Source organism: Gracilinanus agilis, chromosome 4, assembly GCF_016433145.1.
Source record: "Gracilinanus agilis isolate LMUSP501 chromosome 4, AgileGrace, whole genome shotgun sequence".
NCBI lineage: Eukaryota > Metazoa > Chordata > Mammalia > Didelphimorphia > Didelphidae > Gracilinanus > Gracilinanus agilis.
In genome coordinates, this window is record NC_058133.1 from 115,061,103 (window position 1) to 115,083,753 (window position 22,651).

A 22,651-nucleotide genomic window follows, 5' to 3' on the forward strand; every position below is an offset into this window, starting at 1 on the left:
AATTAACGTCTTCATAAATGTGAAGATTCATTTTTGGAATCATAAGACTAAGAATTAGAAGAGTCTTTATAGGCCACCCCATTCATGTTATAGGTGAGAAAACATAAGCACAAATGATTTCTGGCTAGTTGTTACTTCTTGGAGGTATCCAGCTATTTGCCATCTCTGCTGAGGTTAGAACAAGAAGGAATAGTTCAAGCTAAAGCTCCAAGGATCAGATTAGATACCAAACAAGACCATAAAGGACGTAGTAGAGTCTCCTTCACGGGATCCCTGGAAACACTTAGATGAGTCCTGTTGATTGTCAGGCCCTTCCAAACTAAAGTTAGCGGTTCTTCTTGCCTACTGACCAGCCCCCTCCTTCAAGGCAGGGACTACATGCTCACAGATGGTCTGGCTGATTTTTTAGGTCAGACTGGTCCTACATGGAGTTCAGCCCCCACCTATCTGGAAGAGAAGTCCAAGGGTTCGGGGGAAGAGAGAGAAAGGGAACTCGGGGAACAGCTACAAGAGAGGACTTTGCAGCTCCAAGACAAAGAGAAAGAGGTGAGAAGGGGAAGGATATTCTGCTACTTCTGTAATGATGTAAGCCAAAGGAACAATTCCCATGCTCAGGAACTGTGCCTAAGTGTATGCATCTTCTCAAAAGGAGTCATTTAAGATGTTGTTGGTTTGAATTTGAATATCTTAATATTTTCCTTCCCATTTTCCAGAACTAATCTCTTGTCAAGATACAAGATACATAGCACAGACTTTTCTCAACAGTAACCTTGGGCTTTTTACAACACAATTCAAATATAGGTTAACAGTTCACATTTGACCAGAAGTATATGTCTTAGTCAAATAAATGTCCCTATGTTGTAAAGTGGTTCTTTAAATTAGGAGTGTCAAATTAAAAAAGAAACAGGTGCCACCAAAATCATACAGGTCTCTGATCAACTTGGTTTTTAGATGACTGGTTATCTGTGTTTTATTGTATTTTTACATTTTAATTATTTAATTTGGACACTTCTACTTCAAATCACATTTGTGTAGCCATTGAGTTTTCCTAAAAGCTTCTAGACCCATTGAGAGGTAGCTATGGTACCATGGAAGGAATCAGGTCAGAGTCCTGAATCTGTCCCTTGCTAACAATTTGATCTTGAGTAAGTCACCTCTCTGAGGGCCTCTTTTCTCAGCTATGAAATTGTGTCAGTAATACTACTTTCCCTAACTACCTCCCAGTGAGAAAAGCACTTTATAAGTTATAAACCTTTATATAAATTACTTATTTATTGACTGATTTTAATTTTCTTATTGATCTTCACAGCAACTTTTGCAAGGTAGAGAGAATAGGTATTATTATCCTCAACTTGCAGAAGGAGAGACTGAGGCCCAATGACATGACGCAAATTCTCCCAGTAGAATATAAGCATCTTAAGAAAAGGAATTGGTTTTCCTTTTACCTTTGTATCCCAACCCCAGGCAGCCTAGTGGTGTATACAAAGCTAGCCTTGGAACCAGCCCCTCTGACATAGACTGGCCGTATGACCCTGGACAAATCACTTACCTTTTGGTGTTCTAAGTATCTTTAAGACTCTACATTCCAGAAAAGGTACCAACCTGCATGGCAAAAATTCCTCACTGAGAGATGCTTAAAGAAATGAAGCTGCAGAACCTGGTCCCCAACCCTAGCACACACTAGGCACCTAATAACCATTTGTTGGATTGAATCAAGGATCACAGGGCTACTAAGCAGCAAAGCTGGAACAGAAACTTCTATCTATGGACTCCAAATCTGGTATTCTTTACTTTTGCTGTGATGCCATGGTGGGTCTCTCATATATGTGCATATACACACATGCCCAAACACAGCTCACTACCAGAGGAAATAATATATATATTTTTAAGCCCTTACTTTCTCTCTTATTAACAACTCTAAGACAGAAAAGTAACAGCTAGGCAACTAGGGTTAAGTGACTTGCACAGAGTCACATAGCTAGGAAGTGTCTGAGGTCATATTTGAAACCAGGACCTCCTGAGTCCAGGCCTGGCTCTCCATCTAAACTGTGCCACCTCGCTGTCCTAAAGTTGTTGTTGTTCAGTAATGTCTGACTCTTTGTGCCCCCATTCGGGCTTTTCTTAGCAAAGACACTGGAGTGGAGTGGTTAGCCATTTTCTTTTCCAGCTCATTTTACAAATGAGGAAACTGAGATAAACAGGGTGAAGTGACTTGCCCAGGATCACATAGCTGGTAAGTGCCTAAAGGCCAAATTTGAACTCAGGAAGAAGAGCCTTTCTGACTTTAGAGGCCTAGCTCCATTCACTGTGCCACTGAGCTTGTTCAAAAATAATCAATCTCAGGGCCAGCTAGGTGGCTCAATGGATTGAGAGTCAGGCCCAGAGATGGGAGGTCCTGGGTTCAAATCTGACCTCAGATACTTCCCAGCTGGGTGACCCTGGGCAAGTCACTTAACCCTCATTGCCTAGCCCTTACCACTCTTCTGCCTTAGAATCAATACCTAGTACTGATTCTAAGACAGAAGGTAAGGGTTTCCTAAAAATAAATAAATAAACAAACAAATAAATAAATAAATAAATAAGTGGGTGGATAAATGGGCAGACAAACAAACAAACAAATAAAGGAGTGGATGAGCGGATGAATGAATAAATAAATAATGATAATAATAATAAATCTTAAAGTAATGTCTGATGTACAGGTCTTAAAGCTCTAGATCAGTTCTCAATATTATCAGAACCAGGCCATGGCCTAAAAACGCTGTGATGGATGGGAGGAAGGCAAAGAAAGTAATGACTCTGACAATATTATTGTCCTCAGTGTGAAGAATTACAACTGGAGCTAGACAGCATGATTGATGAGTACCTTTCCTGCCTCAGCAAGCTGCAGCAGTGCCGGGAAGAGCTAAACCGCGGCCAAAAGCCACCCCACAGGGTAAGTAAGAGGGAGGCCCTTCTCCCACCTCAGCATCCCACCAAAGGTGCCAATTCTAACTCACTGCAGATAAAACTGACCAGTCCACATCAGCCAGCTACCCAGTCTGACTCACTGTCCCTCCCACATGCCCCCCAAAAAGTAAGACAGGAATGAGGGAAATAAGCTTAAAATCTTGGTGGCCTGTCCCTTTCTGTTTCGTCTGCATTTAGATAAAGCCAGAAAGAGAAAAAAGATAACTTTACAGCAGGCATGAAAAACATTATGTCTCCTGGCCTTAAAGTCAAGAAAAACTGAGTTCCAGTACTTAGACTTTGTTTTTAGTGGCCCACTGACTGAGAAAGTCGCTCAATGCCTCCATGTTCTACGTCACCCTCTAAGGTTATAAATTACATTGAAGGTGCCAACCTGCATTGGTCAAAGGAATTTAGTTGCCTTTATGAATAAGATCACAGGCTTTGGGGGCAGGTAGGTGGCTCAGTGGATAGAAAGCCGGGCCTAGAGAGAGGAGGTCCTGGGTTCAAATGTGGCCTAAGATATTTCCTAGCTGTTTGACCCTGGAATGTCACTTAACCCTAGTTGCCTAGCCCTTGCCTCTCTTCTGCCTTGAAACCAATACTTAGTATTGATTCTGGTGGAAGGTAAGAGTTTAAAAAAAAAAAATCACAGGTTCTGTCCCTATCAATAATAGGCATGAATTAATATTCTGAGACAAATAACATGGAAAGTGGGGACCAAAAGGAGATGGAAACCTCTAAAAGAAGAGAGAACTGGGAAATCTGGATGAGGAAAAATAAGTAAATGCTGCTTAACTAATTTTTAGTTAAAAAATATAGCTGCAATGAGATCTGTCACAAGACCATTCTAATGACTTGGTGCTACCCAGGCCTGTGGGCTGGTGGTCATCTGCAAGGCTCTCTTTTTAAATTCAAGGCAGACTGCAAAGTGTCAGGCAATGGGATGGGGCCATGCTTTCCTCTAAACAAAAGAGAGGAGGATCCAGACTCCAACCAATTCATTTCATTCCCTATTTCAGAGACGATGTGGCCTGTGCTTCTCTGTGCTGATAGTAGTGATTGCCACAGCATTAGCAGCATTTCTGGCCAACATAGATACCCGGGTGATCTGAATGCCCTGAAACATCTGGAAAGGAGAATTTCCTTGAGAGGAGAGTCAGTGAAATGACAGAAGATTCAAAGAGTTTTTTGTTTTGTTCCTTTTCGTGCTCCTGGGGGGAGATCCTGGCCCATTATGGGGGCTAATTAAAGAATAAATCAATAAATTCTACCAGATTGTATACTACCTTGATCTTTGGGTATCTACTGTGTACTACTGACTTACAGATGACATTTGACCAGCAACTTCACCAGATATGGTCAGACTAATCTTTGTATTATGTCCATCTCTGGGAACCACATTTTAAGAACACTGATGAGCTGGAAAGCGCCCAGAAGATCCTAGGATGGTGAAGAGCTTTGGGTTCATACCAATTGAGGTTCAGTCAAAAGAATTAGAGATGTTTAGCCTAAAAAATACTGGGAGCAGGAATGGGGGGAAATATTGCTGCTATCCCATAGAAAAGAACATAGTTTTATTCTACTTTGTCCCAGAGATCATGCCAAAGAATGAATAGAACAATGGGTGGAAATTCATAGTTTGTTATTTGCAGTCACTGTAAAAAAAGAGCAAAATATCTCGGACCAAACACCCATTCTCCCCATAAGAGATAGCCCACTCCCCACTATTTTATCCTTCTGCCCTCTTTCTGTTATACAGGAAATAGACATCAAAGAAAAGCCTTAGTGCCTGCCTACAGAACCCCTCTTAGTGTTCACATTTTATAACTATAACACCCCATTCTTCCTCACTATCACTTTTGTGAGATAGAAATGCAAATATTGTTACACCATTTTACAGATAAGAACTCACATTCAGAGATGTTAAGGGACTTGCCTATGATCACACAGCTAGTCATCACCATTTATTGAGAGCCCAGTAGATAAGTAGTGGATCCGAATCACAGTACCACTGAAGGCAATGTGACAACTTCAGAAGAAATGGTAAGTTCAGTAAAATCACCCTGAGTTCCATATCGAGCTCTGAGGTCCTCTCCCCACATGTCTAGCATGTCTTTCAGGGCTGGATACAAGCTCTCTGGGACACTGAAAGAATACAGCAGTATCTGGGGGAGGCCTGTGAGCCAACAACATGAGATCCGAATGGTAAACACACGCAGTGGGATTAAAGACAAGCAGTTGCTGTCTCCTTGGTCTGGGTGGAAAAAATAGGGGACAGGATAGCCCAAGAGAATCCCAAACACTGTGCAAAGATTCCAGTCAACAGAAGAGAGCTCACTATGGGAAACAGGGAAGAGTGGATTCTCCTCCAGGTTCTGTAAATGGGTCATGATCTCAGTCAAGTGGTCCTTCAGGTCTCCAAGCTCCTCAAGTGGGCAGAGAGCAGGGTGAGATCTGAAGCTTGAAATATCCACAAAGGTCATGGAGCTAAGCAGCACCCGCTGTATTTGCTGACACACTTGCCTAGGATTGACAATCAGGATATTCTCCCCCAACTCCAGAATGTGCAGTGCCTGAGGCAAGAGGCCCAGCCTCTGTAGCTCTCCCACATATCTCTGAACCTGGTCAACCCCTGCAGCATTGTAATCATAGAGTACTGCTGGCTTCAGGCCCCTGGCCACAGCCCTGATCTCTCCAGCTAGGTGCAGGCAGACTGGTTGGGGTGGACTCCTTCTTTTCCCTACACCCAGGATTTTCTGAGCTACTGCCACCAATGCTTGAGGATTCACTTCTGACATCAGGGCCTTGAACAAGATCTGGAATAGCCTGACATAATTTCCATGGGCCAAGCTCTGACAATTCAACTTATCAGACTTTAGGCAATGGAGGAAGGACCTGAAAGCAAAAGAAGATAATTATGGAAAATCAATGGCATAATTCAGCCTTTTTTCAACACAGTCTTTCTTTTATCTAGCTCTTTACTGTGACATCACAACTTGTTCCAAAGTTTGGAGTCTCTCAAATGTTTCAATTTATCCAGAAATGAAGATTACAACCTTAAGTAGCACAGTAGATAGAGCACTGACTGGCCTTGGAGTCAGGAAAAAATAAGTTCAAACCTAGCCTCAGACACTTGATCTTGGACGCACTTAACTTCTGTTTGCCTCAGTTTTCTCATCTATAAAATCCGATAATAACAGCAACTATTTTGCAGTGTTGTTGTGAGGGCCAAATAAGATAATAATTGTAAAGTACTTAGCACAGTGCCTAAAACGGTAAATGCTATATAAATATTAGCTATTATTACAAATTCAAATGTAACCCTTACATCCTAAGTCCCTTTTCTTCAATAAGCATTTATTAACAGGTACCTACTATGTACACCTTGTATATAGAAAAATGAATACAAAATATATACAAAATAAATGCAAAGTAATATTGAAAGGAAGAGAGTACTAAAAACAGAGGATCAGAAAGGACCTCATTTAAAACATGACACTTGAACTAGGTCTTAAAGGGAGATAGGGATTCCAAGAGACAGGAGAGCATTCCAGACAGGGGGGACAAGTCATGTACACAAAGGAATAGAGAATGAAAATAGAATATTATTGATGGAAAAAGGCAAATGGGCTGATATGTAGTTGGGGAGAGCAGGAGGGAGAAATGTATCATCAGTCTAGAGAGAAAAACAGGACAGTATCACTACTAGATCTGTATTCCAAATAGATCAAAGAAAAAAGGAAAGGATCTATATACACAAAATATATAGCAGCTCTTTCTCTCTTATAGCAGCTCTTGTAGTGGCAAAGAATGGAAAATTGAGAGGATGCCCATCAAATTATTAACATAAAAAATATGTAGTGTATGATTGTGATGGAACATTATTATTCTATATAAGAAATGAGAAAGAGAATAGTTTCAGAAAAACCCAGGAAGTGACAACTAGAACATTGTACATAGTAACAACAAATAATCCTGGCTTAGCTACTCTCATCAGTACAATGACTAGTGATAATTCCAAAGGACTTATGATGAAATATTCTATCCACCTCCAGAGAGTTGATAAACTCTGGGTACAGATTGAAGCATATTTTTTTCACTTTCTTTATCTAACTTTTTTTTTTTGCAACACAACTAATATAGAAATGATTTGCATGACTTCATATGTATACTGAGCATCCTGTTGCTTGCCTTCTGAAGGGGTGGGAGAGAGGCTGAAAGGGAGAGAATTCAAAACTAAAATTTCAAAATAAATGTAAAAAATAAAAAATAAAAATCTTGGCAAAAAAAGGTGGAATCAAAACGAACAAGGTGAACTGCGATAAACAATGAAGTTTTTGTCACATTCAGAGTAGAGAGCCCATTTAAAAGGAGAGAAACTAGATGCAGAGACCTATTAAAGATGTTGCACTTGTCTAGACATGGCGGTGGCCATATGATTAGAGAAAAATAAATGCTAGAAACACTATGGCAGTAGTAATGAAAAAACTAGGTTGAGTGGCAAGAAAGAAAAAAGGCACTACCCTTTATGGAAACAAGAAAGTTAGATAAAGAAAGTGAAAAAAAAAAATATATGCTTCAATCTGTACCCAGAGTACAGAATGAAAAGGACAGATCTTTTTCTGAAACCCTTCAGCTGCCATAAACCCTCTACTTGGGCCTATCCTATCATCCCAAGCTAAATTTCCAAAACACACTAAATCCCAGTCACCCTTTTCTTTTACTGTGACCTTAAAAAAAATTTTTTTTTTTTAAGATACTAGCCGTGGGCTTTCAGTGCTATAGGGAGTGCCTAGTTAGTATAATTCTTCCTCAAGTCATGCAGTTTAGCCCTTTCTCTGTCATTACTGGTTTCAGAGTGGTCTTGAGGAAATTGCAAAGTGCTTTGGTCAAGGGTCACAACGAGTGACCAAGATGTCGGAAATTCTAGGTCTCGGATCTTCTAGATTACAAAACCAGCTCTACATTCACTACACCCAAAATCCCCTCTCCCGGATAAAAACTCAGATCTAAATCGGGGGTCAAGAGAAAACTGATTATATGTATTCATTTGTAAACTATGAATAAGTAGGAAGCAACCTAACCTATGGAATACCAGGGACCTGGAACGAAGGGTGCTTTTGTGCTCCCGCCCTGCTCCACTTCCAGCCCGACTCCCCGTCTCCGCTTCCGGTCTCGAAGACTAGACTCCCGAGGCTCAGCGGAGAGGGTCCGAGTCCTACGGAACGCCTGCGCACGCAAGCTAAAACGCGGGCAACCACGGCTCCCCCGCCCTCTTCTCACACTTCTTCACACACCCGATCCCGGAGCATCCAACCCGCCTCACCGGAAGTAAGGATAGCCGCGTGGTCCCACCCCTTCCTCCCTGGCCCGGTGCTGGTCTCCGCCCTGAGGTTGACGTTATTGCAATTTCTGTGTGTACTGCTAGATGTGATCACAAACCGCTTTTCCCCCCTCGTTTTTTTTTCTTACAAATGAATGTTTTTTAATGAAACGCTTAAGAAATTAATCTTTTTTTTTTTTTTTTACACATTCCTATAGGGTATTTAGGCTTTTTTTTCCTCTCTTTTGGAGGGGTATGTCTATGGATATATAATTTAATATTTGTACAAATTGCAAATTTAATATTTATAAGCCGCTTTGCAAATCTACATAAAAGCTAGTTTATATTATTATTTTATTCCAAGAGTCTGGTTTTCCCATTTTATAAGGCAGAAAGGACACAGTTTGCATTAAATTGGCAATAATGACTTGATTTGGAGGAAATTTTGGTACTAATAATTTGGTACTAATAACACTAAATAATATTTTTTCTGCCTTTTTAAACATTATTTGGGGGCAGCGAAGTGGTTCAGTAGATTGAGAGCCAGGTTTAGAGATAGATAGGTCTTGGATATAAAATAAAAGTGGCCTCAGACACTTACTAGCTATGTGACCTTGGACAAGTCACTTAAATCCCCATTGCCTAACCCTTACCACCCTTTTGCCTTGGAACCAATATAAGGTATTGATTTTAAGACTAAAGGTAAGGATTTTTGTTACTTGTATTATCCATTTTTAACATTCCTTTTTAAAAATTTTTAAATTCCTTTCCCCTATCTACTGAGAAGGTAAGCAATATGATATCAAGCAATACGATATTAATTATACATGTGAAGTCATGTAAAACATTTCCATGTTAAATAGCTAACATTTATGTAGCACTCAGGAGCAGGTACTGTACTAAGTAGTTTACAGTTTTCTCATTTGATCTTCACAACAACCCTGGGAAGTAGGTGATATTATTATCCCCACTTTTCAGAGGAGGAAACTGAGGCAAACAGATAAAGTGATTTGTGCAGGGTCAAACATTAAGTATCTGAGGCTGAATTTGAACACAGATTCAGGTCCAAGACTCTATTTACTGTACCACCTAACTGCCAAAATATTTATATGAAAGATAAAAGTCAATCCCTATTTTCAAGGAGCTCACAGTTTAATGGGGGAGACAACATGAAAACAATTATATTAGAACAAGATAAGTTTAAATAAAGCAGCACAAGACAATATAAATAGGAATTATAACTATAATTAACAAAGAAAAGACTAGAATTAAGGGAGATCAGGAAAGGCTTCCTGTAGAAGGTAGGATTTTAGTTGAGACTTGAGGGAAGCCAAGAGGCTGGGATAAAGGAAAGAGTTCTAGGGATGACAGACACGGCCAATGAAAATGGCCAGGCAGGAGATGGAGTGGCATAGTTCAGGAACAGCAAGGAGGCCAATGTCATTATATTGAAAAGCAAGGTAAGATGTATGACTGAAAAGGTGTATGGAGAAAGGGTAAGATATGAGTGCCAAACAAGGATTTTATGTTTGGTCCTGGAGGTGATATGGAGCCACTGAACTTTATTAAGTTTTGGGGGTTGGAGGGAACAGGAACACATAGAGTGCACAGAGGATAGGCAATAGAAGCAAGAAGGCACGGGCTGGGGCAGCTGGGTAGCTCAGTGGATTGAGAGGCAAGCCTAGAAATGGGAGGTCCTAGGTTCAAATCTGGCCTCAGACACTTCCCAGCCATGTGACCCTGGGCTTGACCCCCATTGCCTACCCTTACTACTCTTCTGCCTTCTCCAAGACAGAAGGTAAAGGTTTTAAAAAAAAAAAAAAGAAAAAGAAAAAAGAAAAAGGCATGGGCTGAAGTTTTGCTTCTGACATCAATTAGCTATGGGACCCTAGGCAAATTCCTTAACACTTCAGACAACTCTCTAAGGAGTTTTTTTTTTTTTAATTGGGTCCAGTGAATTTATTTTGAGGAATTTTTTAATAGGTTGATTGAAAATGTATACCCTTATAATTCTACATATTTAATTTTGTGCATTTAAAAACATTCTGAAAAGGGGTCCATGACCCATACATAAAAAAGGTTAAGATCTCCTACTTTAAAATGATAAATTACATACAAATGGCCAATTTGTAACAGTGGAAGTTTCCCCCATACTTAGGATGGAAAAGAGCCAAACCAGAAAATACATATAAATGTGTGTGATGTGTGTATCCACAGGTATGTGTGTGTTCATGTGTATCCCATACTTAGGAGTGACTATCCCAAGTCCCACTTGCTCTCAGATGAGTCACGTCCCCTGAGCACGAGATTACTATGTCCCCTGAGGTTCTAGGGGGTAGCTCTTAAGACTGTTTTTTTTTGGGGGGGGGAGACAGTCTTCTTAATGTTATTACTCACTAGTCTCTATTGATGAGTTTTCTACTATGATTATTTATAACAAGTCATCAACCAGACTTAATTGCATGTAGAAAAAGATATTTGCTAAAGTGGTATTATAAGAACAATTTGGTACAAAACATGTCCCCAAAAGTCATGACAACTGGGTGGCTCAGTGGATTGAGAGTCAGACCTAGAAACAGGAATTCCTTTTTGAAAATCTGTCCTCAGACACTTCCTAGCTGTGTGACCCTGGGCAAGTCACTTAACCCCCATTGCCTAGCCTTTTGCCACTCTTCTGCTTGCAACCAATACATAATATTGATTCTAAGGTAAGGGTTTAAAAAAAAAAAGTCTGTGGCACACTCTCCCTCAAGTACATACAATCCAAAGAGGAGTGGATTCACAATTAAAGAACATGTGGCAAAAAGGTAATGCAACTCCTGGCTGCTGATTGGTTCTTTACTGGCTTTCATGGGGTGCCCAAAAAGTTCCACTTAGACATGATGTGTTTTCTTTTCTGGGCTTGTAATGGAGTTGCAAATCTTTGTCCAGTGTGTCCTTGGCTTTCAATGCAGAAACTGATGACAATTCTAACAAGGATACTCATGGGAAAATGGAAATTCCTTCAGACCTCCAACATTCACAAGGTCCTTCTCTGGCTAAGATGCTTTCCTCTCACCCCAAAAAAGATTTCTTCCTACTAGTGACTCTTTCTTGTCTCATCTTTTTGTTCTCTAATTTCACTCTGGTCAAACTGCCCTGATATTTTGTAAAAGCTCCCAAAGCATAATGAAGTTTCCTTAGCCAAACTGAAGGCTTTCTTCATGCATTATCACTTCCAATTTATCCAAATGGCTGGAGATATCTAAATTGGTCAAGATCTTTGCACACTTAATTGGAATGCACTTAATCAATATGATTCAATTGAGCTGTATTCCCACCTGTTTAAGGTACCAGGGTATACAATTTTATCATTTGAGCTAAGTAATATTCTTACACACACACACACACACACACACACACACACACATATGTTCAAGGGAGCTGAGAATACAAGGGAGCTGAAAAAAATCCTCCTGCCATTAAGGAGCTTATGTTCTGTTTTTGGAAGGAGACTAAAAAGATTGCTTAAATTTAGTGTTGATACATGATGAATAGGGAAATATGTATTTCATGATACTTGGATAAACAGCAATGATAAATAGTAACAATAATGGCTAGAATATTTATATGATGACTTACAGTTTACAAAGTGCTGTTACTTTGAGATAATAAATGTTATTTCATGTGAGGCTCACAAACAACCTTATGAAGCAGATACTATTATTATTGTATTACTTAGATCACATTGTTTGCCATCTCAGGGAGGGGAGAAGAAAGGGAGGGAAAGAATTTGGATGGGAAAATGTCAGAAAACAAATGTTAAAAATTACCTCTACATGTAATTGGGGAAAAAATACAAACACATATAAGATCTTAAACTTATTGCTGATTATTGTTGTACTCACCAACCTCAATTGTCCCAGAGTCATTAGTACACAATTAGTACTAAGACACAGCTGTTTCTGCTGCCTCAGTCACACATAGGAGATGACTTTGAAAAGGAAAGCAATGAGGTTTTTTTTTAAACCCTCACTAGAATCCATGATCTATTCAATTTGTTTTAACAAGCATTAATTAAGCACCAACTATGAGCAAGACAGTGTGATCGAAGCTGACAATACAAAAGGATACAAATGGGTAAAATATATATGTTTCAGACTGTCTTCAAAGAATTTATATTCTATTGGAACATACAATCCATAGTAATTAGGTAAGTAAGTAAATAAATACAAAGCAATTTGAGGAAGGAGAGAGACAAGTAGGGCCTCACAGAGAATGTGGTCGGTAAGCTGGTTCTTTAAAGAAACTAAGGATTCCAAGAGGCAGAAATGAGAAAGAAAATGTTTTCCAAACAGAAATAACCTGTACAAAGACAATGAACCAGAAAATGAGCTACTACTAATTTTAGCACTTTCCTTTGTGAATAGTTGCTTCAGGACAGATGGCACTAAAGTGAGCAAACCACAAATGTGCATGAAATGGACTGAAGACATGAATACTTTCCTTATGCTTTGGTACTATTTATTACCAAAAATGGATATAGATATCACCAGTTAGAAGAATGGACTTGATGATGCTTTTTTTTCTTTTGGTCAATATTCATCAATGAGACCCCTTAGCTCCAAGTCAAGTTAAAATGATAAATATATGCCCAAGCCTAGGTCACATGAAATAAGTGATGAAAACAATAACCTATTCAAATCTTAAGAGGGAACAGTTGAATGATCCTCAAGTTATCAAAAATTTTATTTAGAACAAATTCAGAAATTATGAATAGTTGAGCCAAGTCAGCAAGCCTTTGGTCGATGCTTATTATGTGCCATGCAGAGTGTATAGGGCAGTGTTAACGAACGTTTTCAAGTTCATGTGCCCAAACTGCAATTTCAAGCTGCCTGTGAGCCCCTCACATTACCCCAAAAAGTGGAGGGAGGAAGTGCTCGCTCTGGGCAACTGGACAGAGAGGCAAGGCATGCAAAAAATGTCCTTGGGTGCTGGGAAGAGGGGGAATGGAGCAGCTCCCACACACACCTGTGCCGGACCAGCACACGTGCCAATACTTTGCCAATGCTGGAATAGAGTATGCAGAGAGAACTAGCACTTTTCATGTGAGGGCTTGCCAGGCCCTTTTCAGAACTTACTTCTTTCTTTAGTGTCTATTTGCCACTTGGCTCTCAAGGAACTCCTTTGTGACTGTTTTGTACTTGGATAAACAGCAATGATAAAAAGCAACAATAATGGCTAGAATATTTATATGATGACTTACAGTTTACAAAGTGCTGTTACTTTGAGATAACAAATGTTATTTCATGTGAGGCTCGCAAACAACCTTATGAAGCAGATACTATTATTATCTCTATTTTACACTTAAGGAAACTGAGCCTAAGAAAGAATAAGGGACTTGCCCAGGGTGACACAGCTTGGAAGAGTCAGAGGAGAGATTGAGCTCAGTTCTTCCTGACTCCAAGGCTAACACTCTTACCCTCTACACCACCTTTTACCATTTAAGGAAAAATCAGGGCAAGGATTAGGATATTCCTTCTACCACATACTGCTTCTTCAACTTTAGTGCAGGAGATAGTCATATTTGCTCAACAGAGTGAAATGTTGAAAACCAAAACAAGTGCATTTAGTGGAAAAACAGCTTTATCTAGCACATATTGTTCAGAAAAGGTCTGTACTCCATAGTTGTGAGTTGTGCTAAGGTACAAGAGTATGTATTCATATACCATATTCATAGATTTCAATAAGGGTGTGCCCATTCTCTTCCATGGACAATGTGCATATTAGTGGGACAGTGTGACCCAGGTTATTGGGTGGACTGTGTTGTTTTGATTATTCCTACATGTGTATTATATTGAACAAATGTAATAGTACAATTATCCTTGCTTTTACATTATCATTTAAGTAAAGGTTAACGGTGTTGTCATTGTGGATGACTGATTTTGTATAAATGAGAAATACATTGATGGAGGCTTAGGAGCTTGAGCTGAGAGTACCATGAATTTACCTAATACCCTTTCACCTTCTGTACCCCCTTGTTAACAAAGTTCCCCTAAGAAAGTTTGAGTCACAGATTTTCAGTGGTCACTCTCCAGAGCCCCAAGACCTGCAGACAAAAATTCAGGTTAGATGGATGAGCCAGCCCAGGGATTAAGAATGAGTAGCCTCAGGGGGAGGTAGGTGGCTCAGTGGATTTTGAGTCAGCCCTAGAGATAAAAGATCCTGGGTTCAAATTTAACTTTTAAAAATTTCCCAGCTATGTGACTCCCTGCAAGTCACTTCCGTTGCCTAGATCTTACAACTATTTTGCCTTGAAACCAATATAGTATTGATTCTAAGATGGAAGATAAGGGTTTTTAAAAAAAAGTCATCTCATCACATTTGGGCCACATTGTGTTTAGGGAACAGCAAGAAGACCAGTTTACCTGGATCATAGAATGAATAAAGAGAAATAAGAGTAGAAGCAAAGAGCCAGATAGTAAAGAATTTTTGGTGCCAAGCCACCTACCCATCTAGTCTTTTATCCAACAGGTAGTAACTGATCCTTCTCCTAAGCACCTAGAAGTTCTTTGTATACAAAAGATACCTAAAAATTGTTTTTTGAGTAAACAAGCCTATTTGTGGAAAACCCAGGAGGACTAAAAATTGAAGATTAGAATATGAAGCGAGGACCTATGTCTTAAAACTGTAGAGGCAATGAGTGTTTGCATGTGTCTGTCTTTATTGTAAACTGTTTAATGATGCAAAAAAAAAGTAGCTTTCTAAGATATTCAGAATATATGAGATAGAGTATGAAGGTCATTGGCCTTGAAATTGGTGAACTAGCAGGCAGCTGGGTGGCTCAGTGGATAGAGAGAGTCAGGTCTAGAGACAGGAGGTCCTAAGTACAAATCTGACCTCAGACACTTCGTAGCTATGTGAACCTGGGTAAGTCACTTAACTTCCATTGCCTAGCCCTTACTACTTCTGCCTTGGAACCAATACACAATATAATATTGATTCTAAGACAGAAGGTAAGGGTTTAAAAAAAATTGGTGACCTAGCTTCAAATCCTTGACACTTGTATAACACTGAGTAATAAGTGGATTACCTTTGTTATCCATTTCCTCAGCTCTAAAAATGAAAGTGTTCCAAGTCAGATAGTTGCCTGGGGTCAGAGACTAAACAACTGCTCAAGAAGAGGTAATAAAAAATAAAAATAAAGAAAATTAAAAGATAAACCCTAGCCTCAGGACTTCTTCTGGCTTTTGTTGATTTAACCAAACAGATGCCCAGGTGTGATGGAGACTCAAAGAAGTTAACACCCCTTCCCAAGGGAAAGACTTCCCTGCAACTGCACCACAGTAGAGGGCAGCAAAGAGCAGCAGAGACGTCCAGCAGAGACACAAGGAAGGGCCAAACCAGAGTGACCCCAAAGGATGGCTGGACATCCAGCTGCCAGCAGCTTGTTAATGTCACCAGAGGATGCTAGCAACACTGCAGCTGCCCCAGACACACATGCTATCTTTTCCTCATTTACCTGTGTTTACACTTAACAACAGTTGGTAGGGTAACCTATGAGTGAGTATATCCTGTAGGCAGTGAAAGGGATCTTTTATTTATGATTTGCTATGTGGTTTGGTTGAGTGTCTTGTGCACTGAACTTAAAAAAAAAAAAGGTAAAGGTAAAATAAAATGAAGCAGTTGGCTTTCCCCTTTGTGATTACTATTCATTGTTTGCAGGTTGTGTATACCTATTTATTTACATGTTGTCTTCCCCATTTAAATGTAAGTTTTTTGGGGACAAAGACTTTTTTCCTTTTATTTTGTTTTTTGTTTGTTTGTTTTCACTGTTTTTGTATCCTCTGTGTTTAGGACATAGTAAGCACTTAAATGTTTGTCAACTAATTGATAGATCTTACAAAAGCTCTTTCAGATTCCATCCATGAGCAGAAGAAACAGAAGAAAATGGAAGTATTAAGCTTTGGAGTTGAGATATAATTTGTTGGGATATAATATCTTTGGAGTATAATCTGTCATTAGTCACCACTGATTTGGCTTAGAAGGACTTGGAAACTAGAGAGTCAAGGAAGGGAAAGAAAACTTTTCTGCGCCTTTTGAAAACATCAGTTTCTGAGTCAAAAACTGATGTTTTCAAAAGGCGCAGAAAATTCCCAATATTGCCAAAAAACACAAAAGGAGGAAACTATTCTAGTTTTATCTAGTTAAGGCTACATAAAATCACTCATGCAGGACTCCAACCTTTCTTTACATTTCCAATTCCAGTCACGTACTAAAGATTGGTGTTTAGGGGCACTTGCAGAGAATAATGTTCCATGGCATACCATACCAGCTCAAATTATTTAAACCTCTATAGATAACCAATTTTTATATAATTTTCAAAGTATTTTACATATAGTTTCTCATTTGAGGCTCACCATAACTCTGGGAAGTAGTTGCCTTAGATATTATCCCCCCCATTTGACAGATGAGGAAAATTAGGCTTTGAGAGAATAAGTTGTTCATCCTTTGTTTTGGAAGAGGACCGATGACATCATGAGTGACATATTGACTTATGCATGAATTTGATTTAAGTGAGGCAGAGTTGCATGAAATCATCAGCCTCACTTTCTCTTCCATAGATGTCCAAATCTAGAAGCAAGATAAAAATCAGGACGACTGGTGATGGCCCAGGATAGTGGATCTTTGATGTCTGACCAAGCTCTAAGTGGTCCACATTGCTTGTTTCCACTGCTTTCAAGGCTATTGGAATAAATTATTCTTGTGTGCCCATTCCACAAGGCAAAGTCTTCACATGCTTGTAGTAGGTAGCCTCTCTAAGACACTGAGGTGTTTGAGGCATATTAGTTACCCTCAAACTGGGTTCACCCATATGCATAGCAGATTTTCCCAGAATTTGGCTGCTGTACATGTTATAGCTTCCTGGAACCACAGATAAAAGCTGAGTGCTAGGTAGACATCAAAGGTATTAAGCAGCCCTGAAAAGGGGTTGGAAAGCCCTCATCCAAGAGGTGCTAGTCCTCCTTGGAACACCCATATACCCCAGATTAATCTGCCAATAGTCATACAATCATCAAGGCAAGAATTACATTATACAGATACGATTCTAATAAAAATTCACAGGGAAATTAATTCAATGAATTCACTCCAACTCTTTTCTCCTCTTTTTCCCACTCCTTCCCCCACATGTCCCCACATATGGGTCTGATTTTCTGCTCTTTGTGAAGACCCTAATAGTAAGGGGAAAGAGTCAGGCTCTGTTAGAGGAAGGCAGTAGGCACATATGGTGGTAGATTATGGAGGAGTAGGCTCCCAAGGCTCCCACTTGTCAGCTACCAGAATACTGGTGACATCCTCTCATCAGGCCCAGAGCTAGAGCAATTTCCAGCTGCATCAGAACACAAACTCTAATGGGAAGACCCTCAGAAGCCTAGCCACTACCTGGATCTTATCTTTCATTATAAATGTGGGGCAGGCCACAGCCCCAAGTATTCTAAGCATTGGGATGCCCACTTTGAATAAGACCTCTTCTATCTCTTGCCTCACTTCATCCCCAAGGTCTACACCCAGACAGGCAAGGCACCCTGGCCTCCTGCCTGGGCTCCCATACCTCAATTTTCCATACTTCTTCCATTCCTGCCTGCAATGTGGCAGCACTCCTTGGGTCCTTCAGAATAGTATACCTCCATCAGTTAGGAAGATAAATCTTAAAGGAGGACTTTTAATCTTGCGCTTCAAGATTATTAAAATTTCTCTCCAAGTACTCTGCCTAAACTCACTACTCAATGGTTAGCATATTCACACCCCATTCCTGTGATCCTGAATTCCCACTGGCCAATGTACAAGCTGTTCTTCCTTCTCTACTCATTGCTTCCTCATGCCAGTCCACCTCAACTCACCTCAATGCATCTTCAAGACACCACTCCACATCTTCCTACTTCTATCCACTGTGCAGTGCCTGCTCCATAATGAATAAACTTCCTTTCATCTCAGACCTCTTTTTCACCTCTATCATTTTCTAGCTCTTAATGAGATGGAGCTTCCTCCTGACGACACTTTCCCTCATCACCTATACCTTTTCTCTCATATCATTCCCCTAACTCCCAATGGATGTGAGGAATCTTCCTTATTTCTCATTACTACTTCTAGACTCTGCCTTGACCACCTTCACCAAATAATCTCTCCTCCTTTGTGATTCATTCTACCCCAATTTATTATTTTATCTAGATCCAGGTGTCTGTTATCTAATGACCTCTGTGACTTTCTCCTTCCTTCTTCAATGAATTTCAATGGAAGGCTCAATCTTTCTCTTCTGCCCACTGCTTGCCCTAATATTAAAGAAATTTCAACATGCATATATCAATACACTACATATTGATACTCCCTCAAGTATTCTAACATCTTAGTTTCCCAATCTATTCATTTCCTAAATGATCTATTCTTTTACTTCACCTCAACTACACCAAAAAGGTCCTACACTTGACCAACAAATGCTGCACTTCCATATTTACGAACTCAAAGGTTGTTTTATCTGATCATAATCTATTATTATTATTCCATCTTTCCTTGTGTCTTATGACCCCTAACCCTGTTCTTCATCCCTGCCATGACCTCCATTCCTTCCAGATCTTTCCCAAGCTATTAACCCTGCACTGGTTACACTCATCTTCCTTCTCTATCTGGACTTTTTGGTTAACCATGTCAACTCTCATCTCCTACCCTTGATTACCTTGCCCCTTTTACTATCATCAAGCTTTGCCAAGTATCAACCCCAGACTGCTTCCACCAACAGTCTCCATTCACCCTATTCATATACTGCTCATTGGAGCTAGAAGAAATCATAAAACCCAGCTGACTAGGCCCACTGCAAATTTATGTTATCTAATCTCAACAGGGCTCTTTTCTTGTCAAGCTGGTTTGAATGAGAATTGATCCTGGAAGCCTGGGAGTGGGGAGGCACCTTGAGCTCTACCATCTAGGCCAAAAAGTAACTAATGAACACAAGATTCTATTCTTTGCCTCTTCTGTGTTTTTTCTTTCTTGCTCTTGGGTGAAGGAATATCATACTGTGTTGTCCTTTTGAACTTTGAAAGGTCAAGGGAGTGAGTAGCCAAAGGCTTGGGAGCAGGAGTCCATAACCAGATTTTTAGGCAGAGCCCAATAAAGAATAAAGCTGAAAATAATTTGCTCGTCCCAGGATGGCAGTGGATAAAAACCAAGAAGGTTCAATAATAACTCATTCGCTGCTAACATGCCATATTTGAAAATAAAATTTGGTGGAATTCCCCTTCTCCCAAACTCTATTTATGGTGGAATGTGCTCCCCCCTAATTTAGTGACATGTTAGAACAGTACTTTTATTTATTTATTTTTAAACCCTTACCTTCTGTCTTAGGATCAATACTAAGTATCAATTTCAAGGCAGAACAATGTAAGGACTAGGTAACTGGGGTTAAGTGACTTGTTCAGAATCACACAGGAAGTGTCTGAGGCCACATTTGAATCTAGGTCTGCCCATATTCAGGCCTGGCTCTTAATCCACTGAGTGACCTAGCTGCCCCAGGTACTTCTATTCTTGCTAAGTCTTCTTAGTAAATATCCCTTTGTAAAAGCTTTAAAAAAAAATGGCAAGAACCCTCAACTGGACCTTTGATGCTGTTGGGTAAACATTCAATTCCTCTTTGATTCAATATCTCTCTCCACAGTGGTTATTCCAAACCTTCTCCTTTTCCAAAAGCCTCCCACCACACCCCTTCCCCATCCTCTCAGGGAAGGACTTAGCTTCCTACTTCATTGAAAAAAGTTAAGATTTTTAAGAGTTTAATCTCTATCCTCTTCATCTCACACCACTTGGGCATCTTCCATATTATCTCTACCTTCATCCAGGCTTAGATGAAGAGGAGGTTCTTCTCCTTGCCAAAGCAGACTCTTCTACATATATCCTTGATTCAGTCACTTCAGATTCCTCTAACAAATGGAGAAATGTTATCATCCTCACTCTCTTATCTTCAATCTCTCTATATTCCCTGCTGTCTACACATGATCGTATCTTTTCCATCATTACAACCACCACTTGATCCAACTATCCCTGCAATCATTCTCTATCTCTTCCCCCTTTCACCTAAACAACCTGGGAAAGCCATCTAGAATGTGTCCCCTCTTACCTCATAATTCAACTGAAAATGCCCTCTCCAAAATTATCCCTGCTATCTTAAAGCCACATCTAGTGGCTTTTACCTCCATTCTGATCCTCTTTGGTCTCCCTATAGCATTTAATACTTCCAATCACTTTCTACTTCTGGATACTCTCTCCTCGCTGAGTTTTCATGGCACTGTTCTCTCCTAGTTCTCTTCCCATTTGTCTGATCATTCCTTTCTCAGTCACCTTTGCTGGTTCTTGGGGGTTACACCCTCTAATATAGTCTGGGTCCTCTTCTCTTTTCTCACTCCATTATCTTGCTTGATTTCATCAGTTCCCATGGGTTCATTTATTATCTCTGTGCAGATTACTGTCAGATGAATCTATCCAATCCTGTTCTCTAGTTCCAGTCTTTCAACATCCAGCTCCTTTTTGGTCATCTCAAACTGAACGTCTTGAAGGTGTCTCGAGATCAACGTCCAAAACAAGACTCCTCCCCCAAACTGTCCCTACTTCCAAACTTCTCTATTTAGAAAGCCGGATAAGAGTATCCCCCCCCAAATCACCCAAACTCTCAACCTTGATGTCATTCTTGGCCTCCCACTCTTCACTCACTCTCTCATATGCCAAATCTTGTTTCTCCTATCACAATATCCTTTGAATGCAACCCTTTTCTTACAATCACACAGCAACCCATCCTTGGGCCCTCATTGCTCCAATACTGTATTACTGCAATAGTCTTCTAGCTCATTTCCTTCCCTTAGGTTTCTCCCCATACAAATCCATTTCCCAGTCAGTTGCAAAAGTGATTTTTCTAAATCATAGGTCTAACCATATCACCTTGCCCTCCTCATTAAACTCCAGTGGCTCCCTATTGTCTCTAGGATCAAATATAAAACACTCTGTTTGACATTAAATACTTTTCATAAAAATAGGTACTGGCATATATCCACATGCAATCCAAATCATCACCAGACTGCTCTCACCAGGAAACCATCAACATTCCAGCTTTCCAACTCTTCACTGAAGGCAGCTAGGTATAAAATTGAATAGTGTTAGACTTAAGTCAAGAAGACCTGAATCTGAATCCTGTGTCAAACACTTGCTAGCCATCTGACTCTCACCAAGACACATAACTTCTCAACCTCATTTTCCTCATATATAAAATGGGAATAATAATAATACCTACCTCCCAAGGTGAGAATGAAGTAATAATGTACACAAAACAATTTGAAAAAGGTGAGAATGAAGTAATAATGTACACAAAACAATTTGAAAAGCCTAAAAGGTCACATAAATGTTATCTATTATCAAATATGTCCCTGGACCATTTAGTTGAGGAAAATGTTGCATACTCCCAATAGACTGGAAACTTCTTGAAGGCAAGGATTGTTATTTTTCAATTATAGTATCCCTTACATAATGCTTTGACAGTGACAGGTGCTTAATAAATGTCTGTTGATATTAAGCCTCCTGGTTTCAAGAATACTAGGAAATCCTAAGCATCCCTCTGTGCCCATGGGAATTTATCCTCAAATAGCAGAAGCCCAACTCATCCCACCCTACTCCCAAGGTGGTCTGGGGAAAAAAAAAAAAAGACAAAACATCCATCCTTCTTCTGGAATGAGTGACCTGAGCCATGCACACATTAGCAACACACACACATGTATTTGAATGATGACAGGGTAAACATAACCCATTCTTCCACCAAATCCCCAAGTTAGCTATGTCGACAGCTTCCCTTTAGAGGTTCAATTTATGAGACTTTACACAGAGGTGACTTTCAGACTTTGGCACCCGCTTCTATTTAAATATTGAGCCAGGTTTCTAGGCAACCCCCAGCTATATCCCCTCCTTCTCATTCTCCCCCTGACTGGGTAATCTGCTTTGTAGCTGAGCAGGTCAAACAGAGCTCCATCCTGAACAATTAGCACTTGATGGAAATTTAATGAAAGACAGACGATTTTGGTGGTCCAAGGACAAAGCAAGGTAGGAAAACAGGTTTAGAGTTGAGGACCGTAGAGGGCATGTAGTCCAGATCCTTCCCTTTTTAGATGAGGAAATTGAGGCCCAGAGAGGTCAAGTAATTTTCCTTGGGAACCACACACAAGCATTTAAGTGACTGAGATTCAAACACAGGTTCAGTGACTTCCAGTCCAGGATTCTTTGTACTAAACCATTAGTACAAGTCAGGGGAGGGCATTCTGTTCTGAGATATTTTTACAAGGGGGAATTCAGTCACAGAGTAATGGAATGTTT

The 22,651-nt window shown here is 39.9% G+C and overlaps 2 protein-coding genes across 2 annotated transcripts in view; one reads left to right on the forward strand and one right to left on the reverse strand.

The window, feature by feature from the left end:
• Positions 1–4,172, forward strand: part of TRAF3IP3 (TRAF3 interacting protein 3) — a 45,280-nt gene extending 41,108 nt beyond the window's left edge. Inside the window, exons 13-15 of the mRNA XM_044671805.1 lie at positions 410–546; positions 2,819–2,932; positions 3,969–4,172. Coding sequence (XP_044527740.1) covers positions 410–546; positions 2,819–2,932; positions 3,969–4,061 — 344 coding nt within the window. The 3' untranslated portion in view covers positions 4,062–4,172. The remainder of the gene's footprint in view (positions 1–409; positions 547–2,818; positions 2,933–3,968) is intronic.
• A 687-nt stretch (positions 4,173–4,859) lies between these two features.
• Positions 4,860–8,131, reverse strand: C4H1orf74 (chromosome 4 C1orf74 homolog). Its single transcript, XM_044674547.1, has 2 exons — positions 8,034–8,131; positions 4,860–5,844 (listed from the first exon to the last, which is right to left on the reverse strand). The coding sequence occupies exon 2, from the start codon at positions 5,745–5,747 to the stop codon at positions 4,950–4,952; it is 798 nt and encodes a 265-aa protein (XP_044530482.1). The 5' UTR covers positions 5,748–5,844; positions 8,034–8,131; the 3' UTR covers positions 4,860–4,949.
• Between the last annotated feature and the right edge of the window lie 14,520 nt (positions 8,132–22,651).